This window comes from Acipenser ruthenus, chromosome 11, assembly GCF_902713425.1.
Source record: "Acipenser ruthenus chromosome 11, fAciRut3.2 maternal haplotype, whole genome shotgun sequence".
Classification (NCBI taxonomy): domain Eukaryota; kingdom Metazoa; phylum Chordata; class Actinopteri; order Acipenseriformes; family Acipenseridae; genus Acipenser; species Acipenser ruthenus.
Genome location: NC_081199.1, coordinates 40,471,728 through 40,490,590, shown reverse-complemented (window position 1 = coordinate 40,490,590; position 18,863 = coordinate 40,471,728). Strand labels below are relative to the sequence as shown.

The following is an 18,863-nucleotide window of genomic DNA, read 5'->3' as shown; positions in this document are numbered from 1 at the left end:
CAGTCAGCCCTGAGAATGATGGATTATACTGTACCATGTTCAGGAACACGGGCTGGATGCTTACAGTATTTTTATTTAATAGCCAGAGCAGACAAATTCATTCTGAAGGCTGGTTACATACAATTACCATTTGCATTGGTTAGCCAGAGAAAGGGATCCTCGTATTCAACTGCAATACAGACCAATAGCAGCAAGTTCAGAGAAGCGAATAGAAGAACTTCTTAGCAGTAGGTTTGTTCGGGAGAAGATCAGGCAGATCAGGGAGCGAGACTGGATTCAGGTGTTCAGGTAGCTGTGTGTTGGAAACGCTACAGCTGGAATCTAGTTAAACTGAGCTGTTTAACTGCACCATTACTGCAGCGTGTGGAACATTTACTATAAACCCGTCTGCTTCTTTGAATCTTGAACCCTGGATTGTGATGTAATCCGATGATGGGTGTCACTCTTTCATTCAACGGCCACTGTAAAAAAAAAAAAAAATTAAAAGGGCAGACGAGAAATATGTGACCGTCAACTACTGCCTCATTTTATATATCTTTTTAAAATGTTAACAAATGCTATAGAAACCTATTTATAAACTATTGAAAAGTACTCTTGAAATGTAAACCTGTTTCACCGACTCGACGTTCCACTGCATGATTTTTAATAACTAGCCAGTGAAGTTGGGGTCCACTCCAACCAGCAGGGGCTGATCCCATTGCCTACACTGTTATTTGGGGGGATTACAGTCCACGACACTATACTGTAAAACAATAATTACAAAAATAATCATTTTCAAGCATCCCAATGTGAAGGCACTTTATAGGGGAGGATTTCATTCGTGAACCTGGGCTTGTTGAAAATTATAAAACTTGGATTTAATCTAATGAATTTGGAGTCCAATGTCAACACTAGTTATGCTATGTGGAGCATTGATTGGGTTTGTAATTGATGATGGTTCTCGGGTATATGGTAGAAGTTGAGAAAGTAACAAGTGTGTGTGTGTGTGTGTGTGTGTGTGTGTGTGTGTGTGGTGTGTGTGTGTGTGTGTGTGTGTGTGTGTGTGTGTGTTTGTGTGTGTGTGTGTGTCTGACTAAGTGTTCCACTTTGCTGTAATGTGTTTGTACGAACACTGGAGTGTAGCGTTGCAGTAATGCACAGGGCAGGATAATGTGATAAGGCTCATTAAAAATGCATGGCTCCCAGACACATTATCTGTTATGTAGACCAGAGCGCTGGCATGTGGGGGGATAAGGCCTGGGAAAGGGCCCAATACTGCATCTTTGCATTTAGCTTGAGAGCTTGTCCTTGCTGTGAACTTACTGATGCCGCTGCTGCCTTATTTAATGGGCAATAACAGTCTGATTGGCCAAATGTGCAATTGAAAACAAGGTGCCATTTATTGGTTCAGTATTCCTTCCTGAGATGTGAGCAAAGCTGGGGTTTTGAAACTGGGTTTTAAATCACATCCCATGTTAAAAAAAGGAAACAAAAAGTAATGTGTATGTACAATAAGATGCACACTTGCAATACATTTTCCGTTCTACCGCTATACGCCAGCTTGCAGGAACCCATATCAGTGTGGCCTAGTAACATAGTAACATAGGTCAGAATAATGTAGCCAGGCCAGTATTTGACCTGTACTGGAGTTTGGCTACATCATCATCCATGTTTGAAAAAAAAATCCTATATTTAAGAAATAAACACAGAGTCTGTGGACATATTTAGCTGACCACAAGGCAATTACAGAATCCACTTGGAGGTTCATTTCCCTTATATAAACTCATTGAAAGTCCCCCTTTCAAAGACAGTAATACCTGTATATTTTCAGTCACCTAAACTCAGAGGAGACCTGCTGTAAACAACCAGTGAACACAGAGCCCTTGAACAGAATCTGCAAGTGTAAGTCAGTCTTGAGCTCTTCCATTGGTGACAACAGAATGAATCAGCCTTCACTGTACAATGGCTGTTTTTATCTTTGACATATATTAAATATTGCTATTATACTGTCTCATATATGAGTTATACTGGGTCAATGACTCCTTCAGTTCCAGTACCATCAACCCAGCACTAAATTCAAATGACAAGAAAAGAAAACCTACTGTACAGTACCCTATCCCAGGACCTCTTTGGAAGCTAGGTGGGCACTGTGAAGCACCAGGGTGCACAGAGCTTGTAATAAATTAGCAGGCGCAGAGCCCAGGCTGATAAATCTCAATCAAGCCTTCCTGCTGTGCCGATGGTGTCTGTCTGCTAGCTATTCATAGATCAGTCCCAAAAAATCTCGCCATGGCTCGGCTGATGAACCCACAGGATATGAAGCGCCATTCGTTTTATTGAGAGGCTTTTAAACCGCGGTGTTGTCTGTATTTATACAGACAGGCTCCTTTTTATTGCTTTGTGTCAGTGGTGACAGGGCTGTGAAGCAGGAATCATGTGCCAGTCCAAATAGCAGCAGAACTGAAAAGAAACAGGCTAGGCTCTGTTTGTTGTAATAGAGGCCAGAAATAAAGGTGGTTTCACTAATGTTTCACTTCTGACCATCAGGATTCAGTTCCCTTGTGTCCTGCCCCTGTAGATTTTTTGTAGAGTATTTTACAGTCCCATCAATCACCCCAGATAGGTCACTGATGCAATATTGCTGTAATATTCTATAACAGAATGAAGCTGTGACTGATCCCGGTGGGGCATCGGGTGATCTAATAAAGCCCTTTACTAGTTCACAGATAATGGTGTTTGGATCTATCTGTGTTTATGTAATCACCCTGATTTGTCAATAGGAGACTGTAGATTTTTTCAAAAAAGATGTTGATTTAAGTAAGAGCAGAGTGAACAGAGACCAGGACATCATTAATTTCCAGAAGCAGGATTAATGTAATTTGTGTTCTGAAACTAACAGAGACATTTAATAAAAGCAGAATCGACTGCCCTGCCATAGCCTTGCATGAACAGGGGGGAGTAGTGACCGGAGGTGAAATCTGCAGCACTCACACTCTAGAATGAAATGTATTGCAGGCATTTGAATTCCCTAGGCAGGGCATTGTACCCAAAGAAAGATCTACATTATTAAACCATTGCACATAATAAAAATGCACTTTCAGCTATGATTGGCATTCTCAAGGGTTTGCAAATCCCTCTTGAACCATGACATCATTGCATTGCAAATGTACCATATTGTAATAATAATATTCCTAATAATAAAAATAAATTAAATTACCATGCCAATTCAATTATTCGGAGGCCCGTAATAAGGTGTCACTGTTGATCTACTGTACAGTAAAAAGTCAACTCATTGCTTTATTTTAAATAAATACAGCGTGAAACTCTCCTCCCTTTTCAATTATTAAGAGGTATCTAAATCAGGGCTTTGTCAGAACGGCATTGAAGTGATGCTTGTTTATTTAAAGAATAAAATGAGCTTACAATGTAATAGATTGCCAGCGCTGAAAAATAACATATCCCAGCATTAACGTTAATATATAGTGACTGAAAGCAAATGCTTCTATGAAGCTAATAAACAACTGTCAGTGCTTCAGTGTATCTCCTCCCCACACTGCTATAAATGAGCAGCGTGCTCTGCAAAGTGGAAAAGGCTCTTGAATCAGATTCCAAGGACGTTGTGTTAGGCTGCGCTGGACTTGGACACAGAATGGAGCTGCCCAAGGTTCAAATCTGAGCACATGCATACTTTCTCAAGGCAGAATTTGGTACCAATAGAACATTTCAACAGCTTGGGTGGCATGTGTTAGTCCAGGCAAGCAGGAACTTCCTCTTATCATCGTAAAAAATATGATTTATCACACATTTATTATAAAGTAAAGTATTTTTTTGTCACGTTACTGTATATTGTTGAATACTTTGAACATCCAGTGTTACTGTACTTTGTAGTATTACAGACTTTAAAATGTTATCTTAAAAAATCAGGTACTGTATATGAAGTGAGGCAGTAGACTATGGTGCAAATGATTATTTAGGATACAGTTGGTTTTATATTTTATATTTCTCAAATGTCAATGTCAAGACAAATAGCATCCTACACTGATATGTATATATAGATAGATAGATAGATAGATAGATAGATAGATAGATAGATAGATAGATAGATAGATAGATAGATAGATAGATAGATAGGACTGGTCTATAAAATAAGGGATGCTCCTCATTATAAAAGCAGACTTGTCGTGCACAGCATGCATTGAATTCCACTTTGAAAGCAGGCGATATCTCCTGTCGTGCTGAGTGGCTGACCTGTAAACTACAAATCGCATAACAGTGTTGCCTAAAAAGCATTGATTACTGCAAAGCTAATGCTCTGACCGTATTATCCCATATTATACGTATGATAATTGATCTGCTGTAACCCTCTCTGGCTCCTGGCTTGCTACAGTTGCAGAAGCAGCTCACCCTTGTAATGGAGCTGTCCGCTGTCCCTGCCAGACCCCCCTGTAGTGTACAGCTTGATATCAATAACACTCTGCACCCCCCCCCCCCCCCCACCCCCCTTCCAGGCTTCTCCCCAGGGCCTCTTTACTGTACCTGACCTTGCACTGCAGAGCGACCCTCCCCAAGTGAAGCTGACATGTGCCAAGCTCACAGATGTGACTCCCTCTCCCTCTGTCTCTCTCTCTGTGTCTCTTGCTCCTTGTTTAGGTGTGTTTGCAACATCGACTGCTCTCACATCAGCTTCAATCCCGTCTGCGCCTCTGATGGCAAGTCCTATGATAACCCGTGTCAGGTGAAGGAGGCTTCCTGTCAAAGGCAGGAGAGGATTGAGATGAAGTACCTGGGTAGATGTCAAGGTGAGTGCCAGAATGATAGGGGGTCCTGCTTGGAGAGCAAAGGCAAAGAGAAACCTTAAAAATGATAAGAAATGTATTCTGCCAGTTTTGTCCTGTAAAATTATTTTGTTCATCGATTAACTTAAAAAACGATAAGAAAAAAAGCCAGGTAGACAAACATTATTCTGGTAATGACTTCATCAGTGTGATTAAACACCAGCTTCGCTTTGTTTTTTATTATGGATAAATAAATATATTTTAACGTTATAAAACTGCCAAGAAACTCAAATACTCAACTGCTTTTTTCTTTTTACATTAACAATACAGTACATCTTCTGTACAAAGAGATGCATGCATTATAAAGCAGTAGATATTCCATTAAGGGCATCTGATGGAAAAATAAAAATATTCTTCCCATCACATCCATCAGATCCCCACAAAGGGATTCCAGCTTTAAAGTCTTCCAGTAAGGTGCCTGGTTATCAATTGTACTGCACTCTTAAACTTTGAACACATTGGGAAAATATCCATCAGTGTTTCCTCTGTTATTGACAGCTGTCAGCCAGTGATTGATGTACTGAAGGATGGCATTGCTTAATGAGAAGCCAGTATATGTATACATAGTGTATTACAGCACACTGTATGAGAAGCCAGTGAATGTATACATAGCATATTACAGTATACTGTATATGCAATACAGGCTCAAGCATTGTCATTGCAGCTTCTTTCACTGAAGCTGATTTCAACCAAATAGATGACCATGTTGTTAAATGTATTTATTCTCGGCATTCACAGATAACATAACCACTGGAGACGGACATTATGCACGCACAGATACCACAGGTATGTTGCTGTTGCCTGCAGCAATGCAGAGCATTCAAAGAGTTCTTCAACAGAACCGAATATTGCACTCTGTGCCACTCTGTGTCCCACTAAGACAAAGTCCTTTCCAAAAAGCGTGCCACTACCAGGGAGGGGGTGGGGGGGTTCCTTACAAAGGTTTAACATATTAAAAGCATAGTAAAATGTAATAAAGCACAGTGAAAGCATGGGTAAGCATTATAAAGACCAGCGAGGTATGGTAAAGAATATTAATAAACGTGATATACTATGGTAAATGTATAGTATAAACATGGGAATAACGTGGTAAAACTGCAAAAATCCAGCGGTAAACTTTTATAAGGGTAGATGTGGTGGTCGCCCTGAACTACTGAAAAAAATGGCACACTGTAAACAGAGTGCCTCTTATCTGCCTCTGTGCAAGCCATGCCATTCCAGCTTCCAAATTCTTGTTTTAAATCTCTTGGCAACAGAGCGTATGGAGGATTGAAAGGACAGACTGATAAACAGCTTTGTATAGTCAGGGAATTACACTGATAACTGAAACGCCCCAGAATTCATGAAAAAGAACAGCTTTTTTATCTTAATTAAAAGGATCATTCATTCCCAAGGAAACTAATCAAACTAATGATAATGTTTTTTTTTTTTGTTTCCTCTTTCTTTTAAAAAGCCATAACTCAGCTTGCTTATCAAAAAAGAACAAACATCTGTCTGTCTCTGTAGCTCTGTCCCTGATGGAAAAAGCATCAGGCTTGTTAAAGTTATTTTCATTTCAGTCTGAAGGACTGCACTGTCTAACAGGGTTCAAAAGCATAGCATTCTAACTCTAAGAGTCTGACATAGGCAGATTGCACTACACTTATATTCCTATGATTTATGTATTACATTGTATGAGATGATACAAACTCATATCCCCTATTACGAGAGGTCAGAGTTTTTTTTTTATAATAAATAGTTACATTTAGTATAGCTAATTTTAGTGTCACGTAGAAATTCTCTTTGAAGCTAATGCTGAATGCGTACTTAATAAACAAGCTGCTGTCTTCACACAGATGAGAGCTGGATAAAAGAGGAGAAGGCTGCCAAGGAGACGGCTCGAGGGCTGTACATCCCGTGTCCAGAGCGCTACTCAGACTACTGCATCAACGGGAAGTGCGAATACCCTGGAGACCTGCTGCAGCCCTCCTGCAGGTACTGTACAGAGCTGGATTAAGAAGCATGGAAAACCATGTTAAACCATGGGACATTTTTAATATAACCATGAGAAATAACTCAGCAAAACAGCCCAATTACCATGCAAAAGACCATGGTCAAACCTTTTACTGGAAAGGATCAAAGTCAGAGGTAAATATCCATGCAAGCCCCCATTTCGGACGGATAGGCTCTATTGATTCTGCCTGTGATGTACAGTAGAGTTTACCTGAAGTCAGTGATATAGCCATAACGGACCATACTAAGTAAAATACTGTAAACAAGTAGAGAAGGTAACAAGATCACAGAATAGGACATTTACTATTTAAAGGCATTTGAAATTACGATGGCATTCAGGGGTTCTGAAGTAAGAAACATTGTGACAGTGCAGGTGAGATGTGGTGATGAGATCTCTGCAGGTGGTGTAAATCATGGCCTCTCCTGAGACCGTTTTAAAACGCTGTGTGAAACTGAACTTCCCAGGGCTATAATTGGCTTATTAACTAAAGGATCACAGTGTTCACTTGAGCCCCACAGAATAAAGTCTGCAGTGCAGGCGTTGACCTCTTTGACTTGGTCCCTTAAACAAGTGATTACGTATCTGCATTTGGAACTAGCTCTGGAAAGACCATTGCATACCAAATCAGTTTTCTTATCTAAAGTGACAAATGAATGAAATGTCAATTAGATCAACAGGCCAGGTTAGTAGAAAATGCTAGGCAGAATGAGAGAGTCTTCAGCTTCATTCCACATTCCTGGGGGCAGTTAAGTGGTGCTCAACCCAGAGCCCCAAAAAGTCTTGAGCGTGACTTGAAAGGGGGAATGAGAAAAGGTAAGGGAACTGGTCAGGCATTTTGAAACCAGAGATCTGGCTGTATGAGCAAGAGATTAGGGAAGAATAGTGACCCACAAACCTCTCCTCGCTTACAGCGGCACAGTGAATGTGGGGAGAAGTAGGAGCTCAGAAGACAACTACAGATTGCGAGCTTGTAAGAATACGTATAAAGAATATTTGTGACTGACTTTTTAAAACTAGTGAGAAGCAACATTAAGCAGAGGTCGGAGTTGTTTCCAGAGGCATGCTCAACAAGACCCCCTCCTGCAGGGAAGAGATTTATTCCAACCCTGAGCTACACTAGCCATCTGTGCACTTAATTGTCAGCCTAAAGGCAAACATTCGGGGGGGAGTCAGAGAGGGCTCCTCTCTCACTACGATCTCCATTTCCTACCTCAATCCTGTCTCAATCCAGTCCTCCCGTTAGTCCAGATGAGCAGGGGTTCTGCCTCCACTCCCAAGCTCCGTCTTAAAGCCTGGCTCCAGAGCTGCCCCCCGCCGATTCGTCAGTCTCGGGTGGGTAGAGCGGGAGCTTCTCTTTGGCTATCTTATCTGTCAATCTATATTCACCTATATAAGTACGATTCTAATTCCGGTCTATGTCTTGCATTTGTTTTCTCTCTCCTCCTCCTCTTTCTTCTATACCGCAAGCAATGCACAGGGCTCCCTTTGGGGGGGGGCAGTGAGCTCACACCCTCTTTACATTGATTATCATTATTAGTATTTATTTCTTAGCAGACACCCTTATCCAGGGTGACTTACAATTGTTACAAGATAGCACATTGTACATAATTTCACATTATATAGATATCACATTATTTTTTACATACAATTACCATTTATACAGTTGGGTTTTCACTGGAGCAATCTAGGTAAAGTACCTTGCTCAAGGGTACAACAGCAGTGTCCCCCACTGGGGATTGAACCCACAACCCTCCGGTCAAGAGTCCAGAGCCCTAACCACAACTCCACACTACTGCCCTACACCCCCTGCCTCGGGTACGGCAGGGCCACCCATACACCTACACGGCAGAGGTTCTCTCAGGAGCCAGAGGGGACCCCCGGCCACACACTGTACTTATGCGCTTTTTGCCCCTATGTGGGTTCTCCTCTAGCCAGCTATATGTCTTAGCTCCGGCCTCCTATTCACAGGTTCCTTCGGGGCATGTCACCAGGCACCGGACGCCAGCGCGACCTCAAACACGAGGTCGCCACCTGGTGCCGGCCCTGTCTAAATCTTTCTTATTCCAGGCCTGCGACCTTTCCGTCCCTATGGGTAGCCGCGTCTCCCCAGGCCACTAGAACGTGGTCCTCCGAGCAGTAAAGGGACTCTCCATGTGTTATATGTTCTTCGGTTCAAACCGTACCGGAACCTCTTGCTCTCATGGGTATCTTGCTCCCAGACCGCGGAGGAAGCTCAGTCATGTCTGTTCTGTCTGTCTACTAGTTTTCAGCCCTTAAAGATGCCCCGTGAACTATCGTCCACATTCTGCAGCTCTGATTCAGTGGCAGTTCTCATTCGCACTGTTACAAACTCGTCTTCACATAGCCCTTTTATTCACCCTTCCTTACTAAGCTGATGTCTGAAACCATTGTCCATACCTCATGCCCTTCACAGTGCTCACGCGGATGTCAAATTACACAGGGTCCTTCTCCATTTAACAGTAACAGGCCAATGCACCGATGCTATTCATACAGCATACAGCTAGAGGAACTAGTCTCTAGATGAAATACATTCTGCAGCCAAACCTCACCCAGATGGCACTTGAATCCCAATGAATCAGCAGCAACACCCTTATAAAAGCTTCTCATTGTAAAAGCATAGCAAAGTGTAATATAGCATAGTGAAAGCATGGTAAAGCCTAGGTAAGCATTGTAAACAACTGCGAGGTATGGTAAAGCATATTAATAAACATGGCAAACCAGGGTAAACTATAGAAAATGCACAGTACTGTATAACCATAGGAAAAGAATGGTAAAACTGCAAAAATATGCTGTGCAAAAATGCTGAGGTAAAGTGCAGCTTGGCTTGGAAAACCATTCCATACACCCACTACTACTCTTTGTTAGAAAAAGTACAACTTACAGTCCAACTTACAGTCCCTGACAATAAAAATCTCTTATCCCTAATTTAGTTTCCTGACTGAAGTATGTGTTGCACCCTTGTAACATGCCTCGCTCCTCTCCTCCCCCCAGGTGTGACACTGGCTTCAGCGGGGCACACTGTGACAAGAAGGACTTCAACGTGCTGTACGTGGTCCCAGGAGCCGGAAAGCTGCGCTACGTCCTGATCGCCTCCATCATCGGGGCTGTGCAGGTGGCCATCATCTGCGTCGTGGTGCTGTGTATCACGCGGTAAGCACACTGCAGCACAAAGCCAGGGACATTGCCTGCACACCTTTTCATGGCACGCGTTTCACGGCAATTTCTGCATATTAAACAGTTAGTCATCACTGGTAAGCCCTGGCAAACTGGAAAAAAAGAAAGTTTAGAAGTGAAGTTACAGGGAGTTCTTCAATGTTGGTGTGTACAGTAGTGAGTAAACACCCCCCAAAACATCCAGTCACGTGCTTACGTTCAATGATCAATTACATACATTCCACACTGTGAGTAAATTCTATGGTCATCATTGTTTGTTTTTATGAATTTATCTGTTGAAACGTTACATTTTTATTCTGATAGTAACTGTAAAGCTTAAAACAAACGACTCACATTCTCTTGTGCTGCTTTTGTCACTGCAGCAGCTTCTCATTCTTTATTTGAATTCACATTTTCTGGTGAATGTAGCAAAGTGCATATTATATATATATATATATATATATATATATATATATATATATATATATATATATATATATATATATATATATATTATTCACAGGAGCTTGGAATCATTGTTAGAGCCTTTAAGATGATTATGCTTCTTTTTACTAGAACTGAACAGGTTTTTTGGCAAACAGTTTCAACTAGCGTTCTTTACCAATGTCTGAAAAGCATTAGGCTTTATTTGTGCTAGATTCCCTGGTGCATTCTTAGACACAGCAGCACATTTGTGCTGAATCACAGCCGGGCTACACTAACAGTCAGCTGGTGTTTGCGTAGCTTCTGTGCTGTCCACAAACGTCTCTGCCGTTGGTTTGTTTTTACATTCAAAGATGTTCTTTTGGATTGACGTAGTGCAGCAGATACAGTTTTCCACTGTCATTTTATTGTGAATCACCCATATTAATATGGTATGGAGTTAGCGCTTGTGTTATTTAAATCAGCTGTTCTTTAAAGTCATTAAATTAGACTGATACTTCAAAGAATACCTTTCAATGTAAACTTAAACCGTGCAACCGTATACCTTTGAGAACAGGAATACAAACACATAGGTGAGTTTTTGTGTGTGCAGGTTAGTCAGAAGGACCCAGCTGGAAGCTGTTTTTTCTTCTCATTCTTATCCAGCACACTAGGCTGTTAAGGAGTTTCTTAAGGAATGCTCACTCGGTTTGTTTGTTGGTGTTGTCTACTGCACTTTGTTATCCCTGCAGCTGGGGATGCAGACACCACAGCCCTCCTGTTAAGCCAACTTCCTGCACAGCTAACAAGGTATGAGGGCGGACTGACTTCACAAATCATTACAAACCCATCCACCACCACCCCCCTCCCCTCCCTATGTAACTAGGGTTGCCACCTGGCCCCATAATTCTAGAACACTTTGGGACAGGACAGGGTTTTTTAAGTTGCCCTTAAACTGAAAGAAATAAACACGTGAATTGAGCACTAAACACTTAATTTATACTGCTTCTTAATTATCCAAATCATTGTGTTAATACAAATCTTACAAAATAAAAAAAAGCATCTTGAATAAATATGTGTGTAAGTTTATTCAAGATACTTTTTTATTTTGTAAAATTAGTATTTCAATTATCAATATTTAAAAGTTGCTATTTATATCCTGTTAATTAGTAATCTATAGCCCTAATTTACACTGACTCTCCCAATTAAATAATAACACTGATCAGGTGTTCATGCTGTCTGATGTCAGGAATAGTGAACAGCTGCTCAATATTAATGATTTGAATGGGAGAAGGCGATATACTATTAGAATCTATAAAGAAACTTTAAAATATATATATATATTTTAAAACTATTAATAAAATAAACTAGATGGTAACTTTACAAGTAAAGTTGTGGGGCTTGCTTTAGGGAAAGTGGTCATAATTTCAGTTGTTCATAAAAAGTTAGAGAAAATGTAGTCGATGCGGTTACTAAAACAGCTGTACCTCTTGATTGGTAAAAGTTATGTCTGTTTTGATTTTAGATTTGAATAGCAGAGAAGTCGAGGAGGATTCTTACTTGTTGGGAAAGTGGTCAAAGTAGCTGATTTGTGTCAAAAGTTACATTGTTTACAATAAATTTAAACAATGGGGAGCTTTAGAATGTTGAAAAAAGTCCCATTAAAGTGAATGAAGATGGACAAAAAAAGGACAAAAAGCTTAATAGTTTAAAAAGTATAAAATTTATCAAAAAGTTGTATACAAGTACACTATTCCAGACCGGTCTACACGTTTTAAAGTTTAAACAGCGTTTCTAGCTTAAACGGTGTAAGAGGAGTAGTGTGCCAAAGAAGAAGAAGAAGAAGAAGAGGAAGAAGAGGAAGAAGAAGAAGAAGAGGAAGAAGAGGAAGAAGAAGAAGAAGAAGAAGAAGAAGAAGAAGAAGCAGAAGTATGTGGAAGATTTAAAGTGGGGACTCTTGCTTCGCAAGCCCCACTGATAAATATTGATGATGGTACTTATTTATTTATTTAGGTGTTAAAATCTATTATTGTATTGTCATGCTGCCTCGAGATAATTAATCAACAGAATCAATTTAGCAAAGGTTTAGCACTCAAATCACGTGTTGATTTCCTTCAGTTTAAAGGCAACTTCAAAATCCTGTTCTGTCTCGCAGTGTTCCGGAATTATGGGGCCAGGTGGCAACCCTATATGTAACATATGCCAGTCTCTATAGCAATTCTAAAGCTCTTTAGCAGCTTTGAGATACAAATGTCCAGGTGTGTATTGCACAGTATGTCCTCTAGTGCTAAGCAAAGCATTAAACGCCATTCCTTTACCTTTGATTAACCTCTTATTGCGCTGAACATGGTTAGTTTTTGGCATCTTTTTTTCAGGATATGTCCAGTAGATTTTTCTGATACAGCGTTACAGACTCCTGGAACCCCCAGTAATCACTTCCTGTGCTGTAGGACACATTGTCTGATTGGAGTAAATCTGCCCTACAACAAAGGAAGGGGTTAGGTACCAGGTAGGAACAGCTACATTTTTTAAACGGTGGTGTTGCACAGTATTTAAAAGAATATTTTATACACAATGGTATTGCAAACTAATGTAGCAGTTCTGCTTTAAAAGAATATTTTATACACAATGGTATTGCAAACTAATGTAGCAGTTCTGCTTTTCCAGCAACCAATTATTCTCTTTAACGTGCGGTTTGTTAGAATTTCTTATTTACATTTTTTAAAGAAAAAATCTCAACAACCGTCTGCCTCCGTAGCATTAGCCAGTCCTCGAGGGCTCACTTTATACTCTGCCAGCCCCGCGCACACCAGCGCACAACAATTGCAGCACTCCCAGGGTGCGTAAATTATAACGGCTACAGCCAGCACCTAATCATCCCTTCAGAGTTGGAATTCCCCGCTGCACAATCAGGAGAGATGTATTAGCACGGTGACCTTTATAGAAATGAGAAGTGTCCCCCAGTGCACTTAAGCACCTGTAAACAAGCCCGTCGTGGGGGTTTCTCCTGCAATAATCTTTTTTAACAATGCATCTGGGGACAACCCTTTTCCAAGACTTATTAACATCTCTGTAAATATACCGTCTCTTTATTGAAATCCAACCAGCCTTTTTCCTCCTCCCGTCTGTTTACAGCACTCTGGGTTTCTTCACCACTCAGCTGTTGGAGGATAAGATGCTTTTGGCTTTTTGGCCTTTTTTCAAAATTTGTCAGCGCAGTAGGAAAGCACGTTTTCTCACCTGCCTCAAACATGTCTTAAACATACATGTTTTTGCGTAAAAAGCATTGTGATAAAGTCATTACAACTGTCCTTACAGTTTTGTGAATAGGGCCCTATGGGAAAAGCATGGTAACACTGCAAGATTACCGAGCAAATTTACTGTGGTAAACTTCTACAGTGGATGGCTCATCCCTTTCTAGCACGATGTGTCCTTAACTTACTTTTCAGTGTATGCCCTCTGTGCTCGACTGACTTGATGTACACCAGGATTAACGTACAGAACAGATTCAAGCACTTAGTTAATTATTCTGGGAGAGCACAGATCAATGGTGTGTTAATTGCATCAAATTAAATCGTGCTCAACATTTGATTTATTGACTGTGGTAAAAGGTTATCAAGGTCAGTGTCTCGCTTTCACATAATAACTTCCTTGTAAGGCTGTTTTCCTGCAGGTTGTTTTGGTTTCCAGACTAAAGCTCATTTATCCCACCGTAATACTAACACTGCAAGTTGATATCCTGTGCAGCAGGTATTAGGGTCCCAAATCACCCTCACTCCTAGGATGGGGGGTCAGATAGGGTAATTAATTCTGCCACACTATATATTAACTACCCATTAACAACAACAAAATAACTGCATCTGTTAATATGTTAGTAAGCATGGTTGTTAACCGGTAATAAATATAAAAAAGTGCCCATTCAATAAAGCATGACCGGGTATCTGAAGAGCCTGTTCAATAAAGCATGACCGGATATCTCAAGAGCCCGTTCAATAAAGCATGGCCAGATATCTGAAGAGCCCATTCAATAAACCATGACCGGATATCTGAAGAGCCCGTTCAATAAAGCATGACCAGATATCTCAAGAGCCCGTTCAATAAAGCATGGCCAGATATCTCAAGAGCCTGTTCAATAAAGCATGACCGGATATCTGAAGAGCCCATTCAATAAAGCATGGCCAGATATCTGAAGAGTCTGTTCAATAAAGGGATATCTGAAAAGCCCATTCAATAAATGGATATCTGAAGAGCCCATTCAATAAAGCATGACCGGATATCTGAAGAGCCCGTTCAATAAAGGGATATCTGAAGAGCCTGTTCATAAAGGGACATCTGAAGAGCCTGTTCAATAAAGCATAACTGGATATCTGGAGAGCCCATTCAATAAAGCATGACCAAATATCTGAAGAGCCCGTTCAATAAAGGGATATCTGAAGAGCCCGTTCAATAACGCATGGCCGGATATCTGAAGAGCCCATTCAATAAAGCATGACCGGATATCTGGAGAGCCCGTTCAATAAATCATGACTGGATATCTGAAGAGCCCGTTCAATAAAGGGATATCTGAAGAGCCCGTTCAATAAAGCATGACCGGATATTTAGTAATTTTACAAGCATCAGAATCAGGTTTCATAAAGTTATAGCTAGATCCACTAAACATTGAAACCTGAAGTGTCAATTCAAATCTTCAAGCACCTGTCATTAAAACTCTGATGTCAACCATCTTTAAAGATATGTTGTGTTCTAGAGAGCAAACCCTTTTGGGATTTCTTCTGTTTTCATTTTAAATTGGATTAAATTAGCCTGTCCCATCTTGAATAAATAGATCTTTTAAAAAAGTTAGCAATTTACTTTAAAGGTTTACAAAAGATATAGAAGTAAAGGTTATCAATACCCATTTTTCAATGCATGTGCCTGCTCCAGATTACCTGATCACTTTCATGAAGCTGTTACTGCAAATGAGCCTGATCTGATTAACTGCAGATATTAATATAGCAGAAATCCATTTACAGCCATTTACAAAGACAGAGCCCAGCACAGAGAGCAATGCACAATATGACATTTAATAAAATCAGTCCTCAGACCATGAAACACCTTTCATTGTTTTCATTGAAGATCTTTATAAAGGGCAAAACGCCCTAATTTGAAGCAATAAGGGACACAGGCCAATAAAACATGAAAAAAGCAAGTGCGTTTCAGGAGGAAGCAGTTCAGCTATTACAGGTAGTTTCTTTCCATTAAAATGATTTTACTCCTCTGAAAATGTGCCCTTTGCGTCTGCGATTGTTTTGAACCTTGAGTCATCAGCCAGCTTCTTTAAAGGGCAGACAGCACAGTCAACTGGGGTTGTGAAACACTAATCTGCTCCTGGTGGTAAAGGAGACTTTAAGTGCAGATCAGGAGCAATTGCAGTGAAAGTGCAAGGGGAGTGTGTGTGGCCTGAATCACAGGCTTTTAACACAATTGCGGCTGGCTACTAAAATAGGATTTGTTAGTTTCAGTTTAGTACATTCCTCATATTGGTAAGCTTCACCAGGTAGAAAACTTTCTTTACATTCCTGTGTTAGACAGTAAAATAAAAGAATGTCTTGGTTTTGCAGATGGTATTTTTCAGGAAATACTGTACCTACAACTCATATTTGACATGGTAACAACAATATATACGTTTCTGTTTGTTTTGGGGTTTTTTTTATCTGTTAAATTGGGATTCATTATCATTTTAGATCCACTGCCTCTTTATTAACCCGAACCCTAACCACTAACCCTCAAAAGAGCATACTTTTATATATTATTATATATAGATGAAAAGAACAGAAATGAAGAAAAGGTCATTGATAAACTGAAAAGTCATTATTTTAATAATTATATATATATACACACTGTATATATATATATATATATATATAGGTAGTGGACAAAAAAATGGAAACACCAATGTAAAGTCACTTAATAGGGTGTTGGGCCACTATGGTATCCCGCTCTGTGGAGTTCTCGGCGGACAATTTTTGATTAAACTGGCTGCTCGCGCCCCAGGATGAAATTTGCAGCTTGCCTGTTTTGCCTTGCACTTTGAATTAATGCACGGATATCACGATCCTGGAGTATGCGCTTCTGCCCACTGTTGCCCTTTGCTGATGATGTCTTTCCCTCGGAGTTCCATGCCGACATCACCTTAGACACCGTTGGTCACTGAAGCTCCTGCCAAACGCGCCCCAACAATCACCCCTCTTTCAAAGTCACTGAGGTCTCCTCTTGCAGCCATGCTAGCCATAATTATAGGCAACCAGGCCTGTCCAGCATTTTTATACATGACGCTAAACATGCTGGGATGTTATTTGCTTAATTAATGTATGAGCCACACTTGTGTGGAAGCCCTTGCTTTCAGTATACTTGGTGTCCCTCATTTACCCAGGTGTTTCCATTTTTTTGTCCACTATCTGTATATTTGCCCTCATGGGGCCCTATATATTTGAAATACAGAGAAACTAAAGAGTATTATTTAGAGAGGAGAGGAAACAGTACCACAGCCTATGAAGGGTAGTTTAGTTTAATAGCTTATAGGCACTAGTGACTTCAGTGCATCATTTCCAACACATACATTTTACCACAGTCATTTTGCAGTTTCCCATGCTTTTTCCATGGTTTATATTATGCAATTATATGCGTTACCGTACCTCTCTGGGCTTTACAATGCTTTACAATGCTTTCTTATGCTTTGCCATGCTTTCACTGTGCTTCATTACACTTGTATAAGGGTTTTCCCATTACAGCTGTTTTGTGCTGTCAGAAAGTTACACTTTGCTATGCATTTACTAAGGCAAAGTTTTTATAGGGGCATAAAACATTTAAAAAGAAGCACTCGAAATGTTTCTGGGCACTGCCTGTGATTCCCTGAGCCCAAAGTAACATTCATATCTAGGATCCATATCTAGGATCAGGAGCGATTTTTTCAGAATCCTTAGACAGGTGTATGGGAAAGGATTCGAGAGAAATCTCCATGTGCATGAGCCTGCTTTGCAGTACATATGGAATCTCTTCAATTGTTGCAGAAAAAAGGCTTAGGGTTACCAGATTTCCAGAGTGGTAAAACAGGACTTTTAGTTGAATTCACTTCATCAAAGCTCTTGCAACTCTGAAGCAGTTAAAGTAACTGTATATAATAACACAATCATAATTCAAAAGCAAAGTACTGGGTGTATTTACTGCAGATTATAACTATATGTGTGTGTATGTAGTAAGTCAGTCAGTAAATCAGTTATACTGATGGCTGTATTAATCAGGACACAATTGGGACTGACTTAAAAGGCTACCTTGGCTGGTGGCACTAGCAAGATATAAAGTTTAAAGGGTCCAGGAAGTCAAACAGAATAGCAATTATTAAAGAAATGATCCAGAAGATTTTGTTTTTGTGGCGCTGACACAACCTAATAAATTACTCTGTTTACAGTTTAGCAAAACCAGGATGATTTAACATTTTTACTCTTTCTGACCGGGACAAAAAAAAATGAAGACTGATAAGTGGGATAAGTCCTGTTTTCCTGGGACGCCTGGTAACCCTAGGCAGGAACCCTGGTCTGCCTGTGCATAGCTCAATTAACAAAATATATATATATATATTTTTTCCCCCACAGAAAATGCCCAAGAAGCAGCAGAATAAACCGACAGAAACAAAACGCGACGCATTACAGTTCGGACAATACGACGCGAGCTTCGACCCGGTTGATTTAGGACCATGTGATCGTGCAAGAAGAGTAAACAGCACCTACCCTGTACCCCCCCACCACGGACTGCTCTGAGCTGGACACACTGGCGGAGGGTGCCAGGGCAGGATTAACACGTGTTGCCTTGCATTTGTGGTAAACTACACCAATGATTACAGTACATGATACTACAGCTATATTTGATTATGTATGGATATAGATCAAATAGTTATACATTGTCTTGATGGGGTTTTTTCTGTAATGTAAATAAATAATTTATATCACAAACAATCTGTCTTTGCAGTGCTTTATTTTTGCTTGTGTTCGGTCATGTCACTGATGTGTTTTCACTTGTGGATTTTCTCTGCTCTGTCCTTTTAAAGGTTTCCCATAGTAAAAGCACAGTAAAGTGTAATAAAGCACAGTGAAAGCACGGGAAAGCATAGGCAGGCATTGTAAAGCACAGAGAGGTATGGGGAAGTATATTAATAAAAACTATGGTAAATGCATAGTGTAATCTTGGGAAAGGCATGCTATAAGTTAAAAAATACTGTGGTAAACTTTGATAAGGGTGAATAGAAGGGTATTTTACATTATACGATTTTAAAACATTTTATTCTCCATTATTGCCTGAAATTAAATGTTTCTGTATTTATTTATTTATAATAAATGTTTCAAGCCTTTTTAGCAGTTTCATTTATAGAAACCTGGTGAGTATATCATGTGCTCTATTAGTAATTCAGGCAGGTATTTAGAATG

General features: G+C 40.1%; 1 protein-coding gene across 2 annotated transcripts in view; it reads left to right on the top strand.

The window, feature by feature from the left end:
* tmeff2a (transmembrane protein with EGF-like and two follistatin-like domains 2a) overlaps nucleotides 1-18,401 on the top strand; it is a 60,083-nt gene extending 41,682 nt beyond the window's left edge. The window contains exons 6-11 of one of the 2 annotated variants that reach the window (XM_034043707.3): nucleotides 4,630-4,778; nucleotides 5,553-5,600; nucleotides 6,650-6,788; nucleotides 9,820-9,978; nucleotides 11,157-11,214; nucleotides 18,036-18,401. In XM_034043707.3, the coding sequence (XP_033899598.1) occupies nucleotides 4,630-4,778; nucleotides 5,553-5,600; nucleotides 6,650-6,788; nucleotides 9,820-9,978; nucleotides 11,157-11,214; nucleotides 18,036-18,200 (718 nt within the window). In that variant the 3' untranslated portion in view covers nucleotides 18,201-18,401. The remainder of the gene's footprint in view (nucleotides 1-4,629; nucleotides 4,779-5,552; nucleotides 5,601-6,649; nucleotides 6,789-9,819; nucleotides 9,979-11,156; nucleotides 11,215-18,035) is intronic. The other variant, XM_034043708.3, reaches the window with a different exon arrangement.
* The last annotated feature ends 462 nt before the right edge of the window (nucleotides 18,402-18,863 follow it).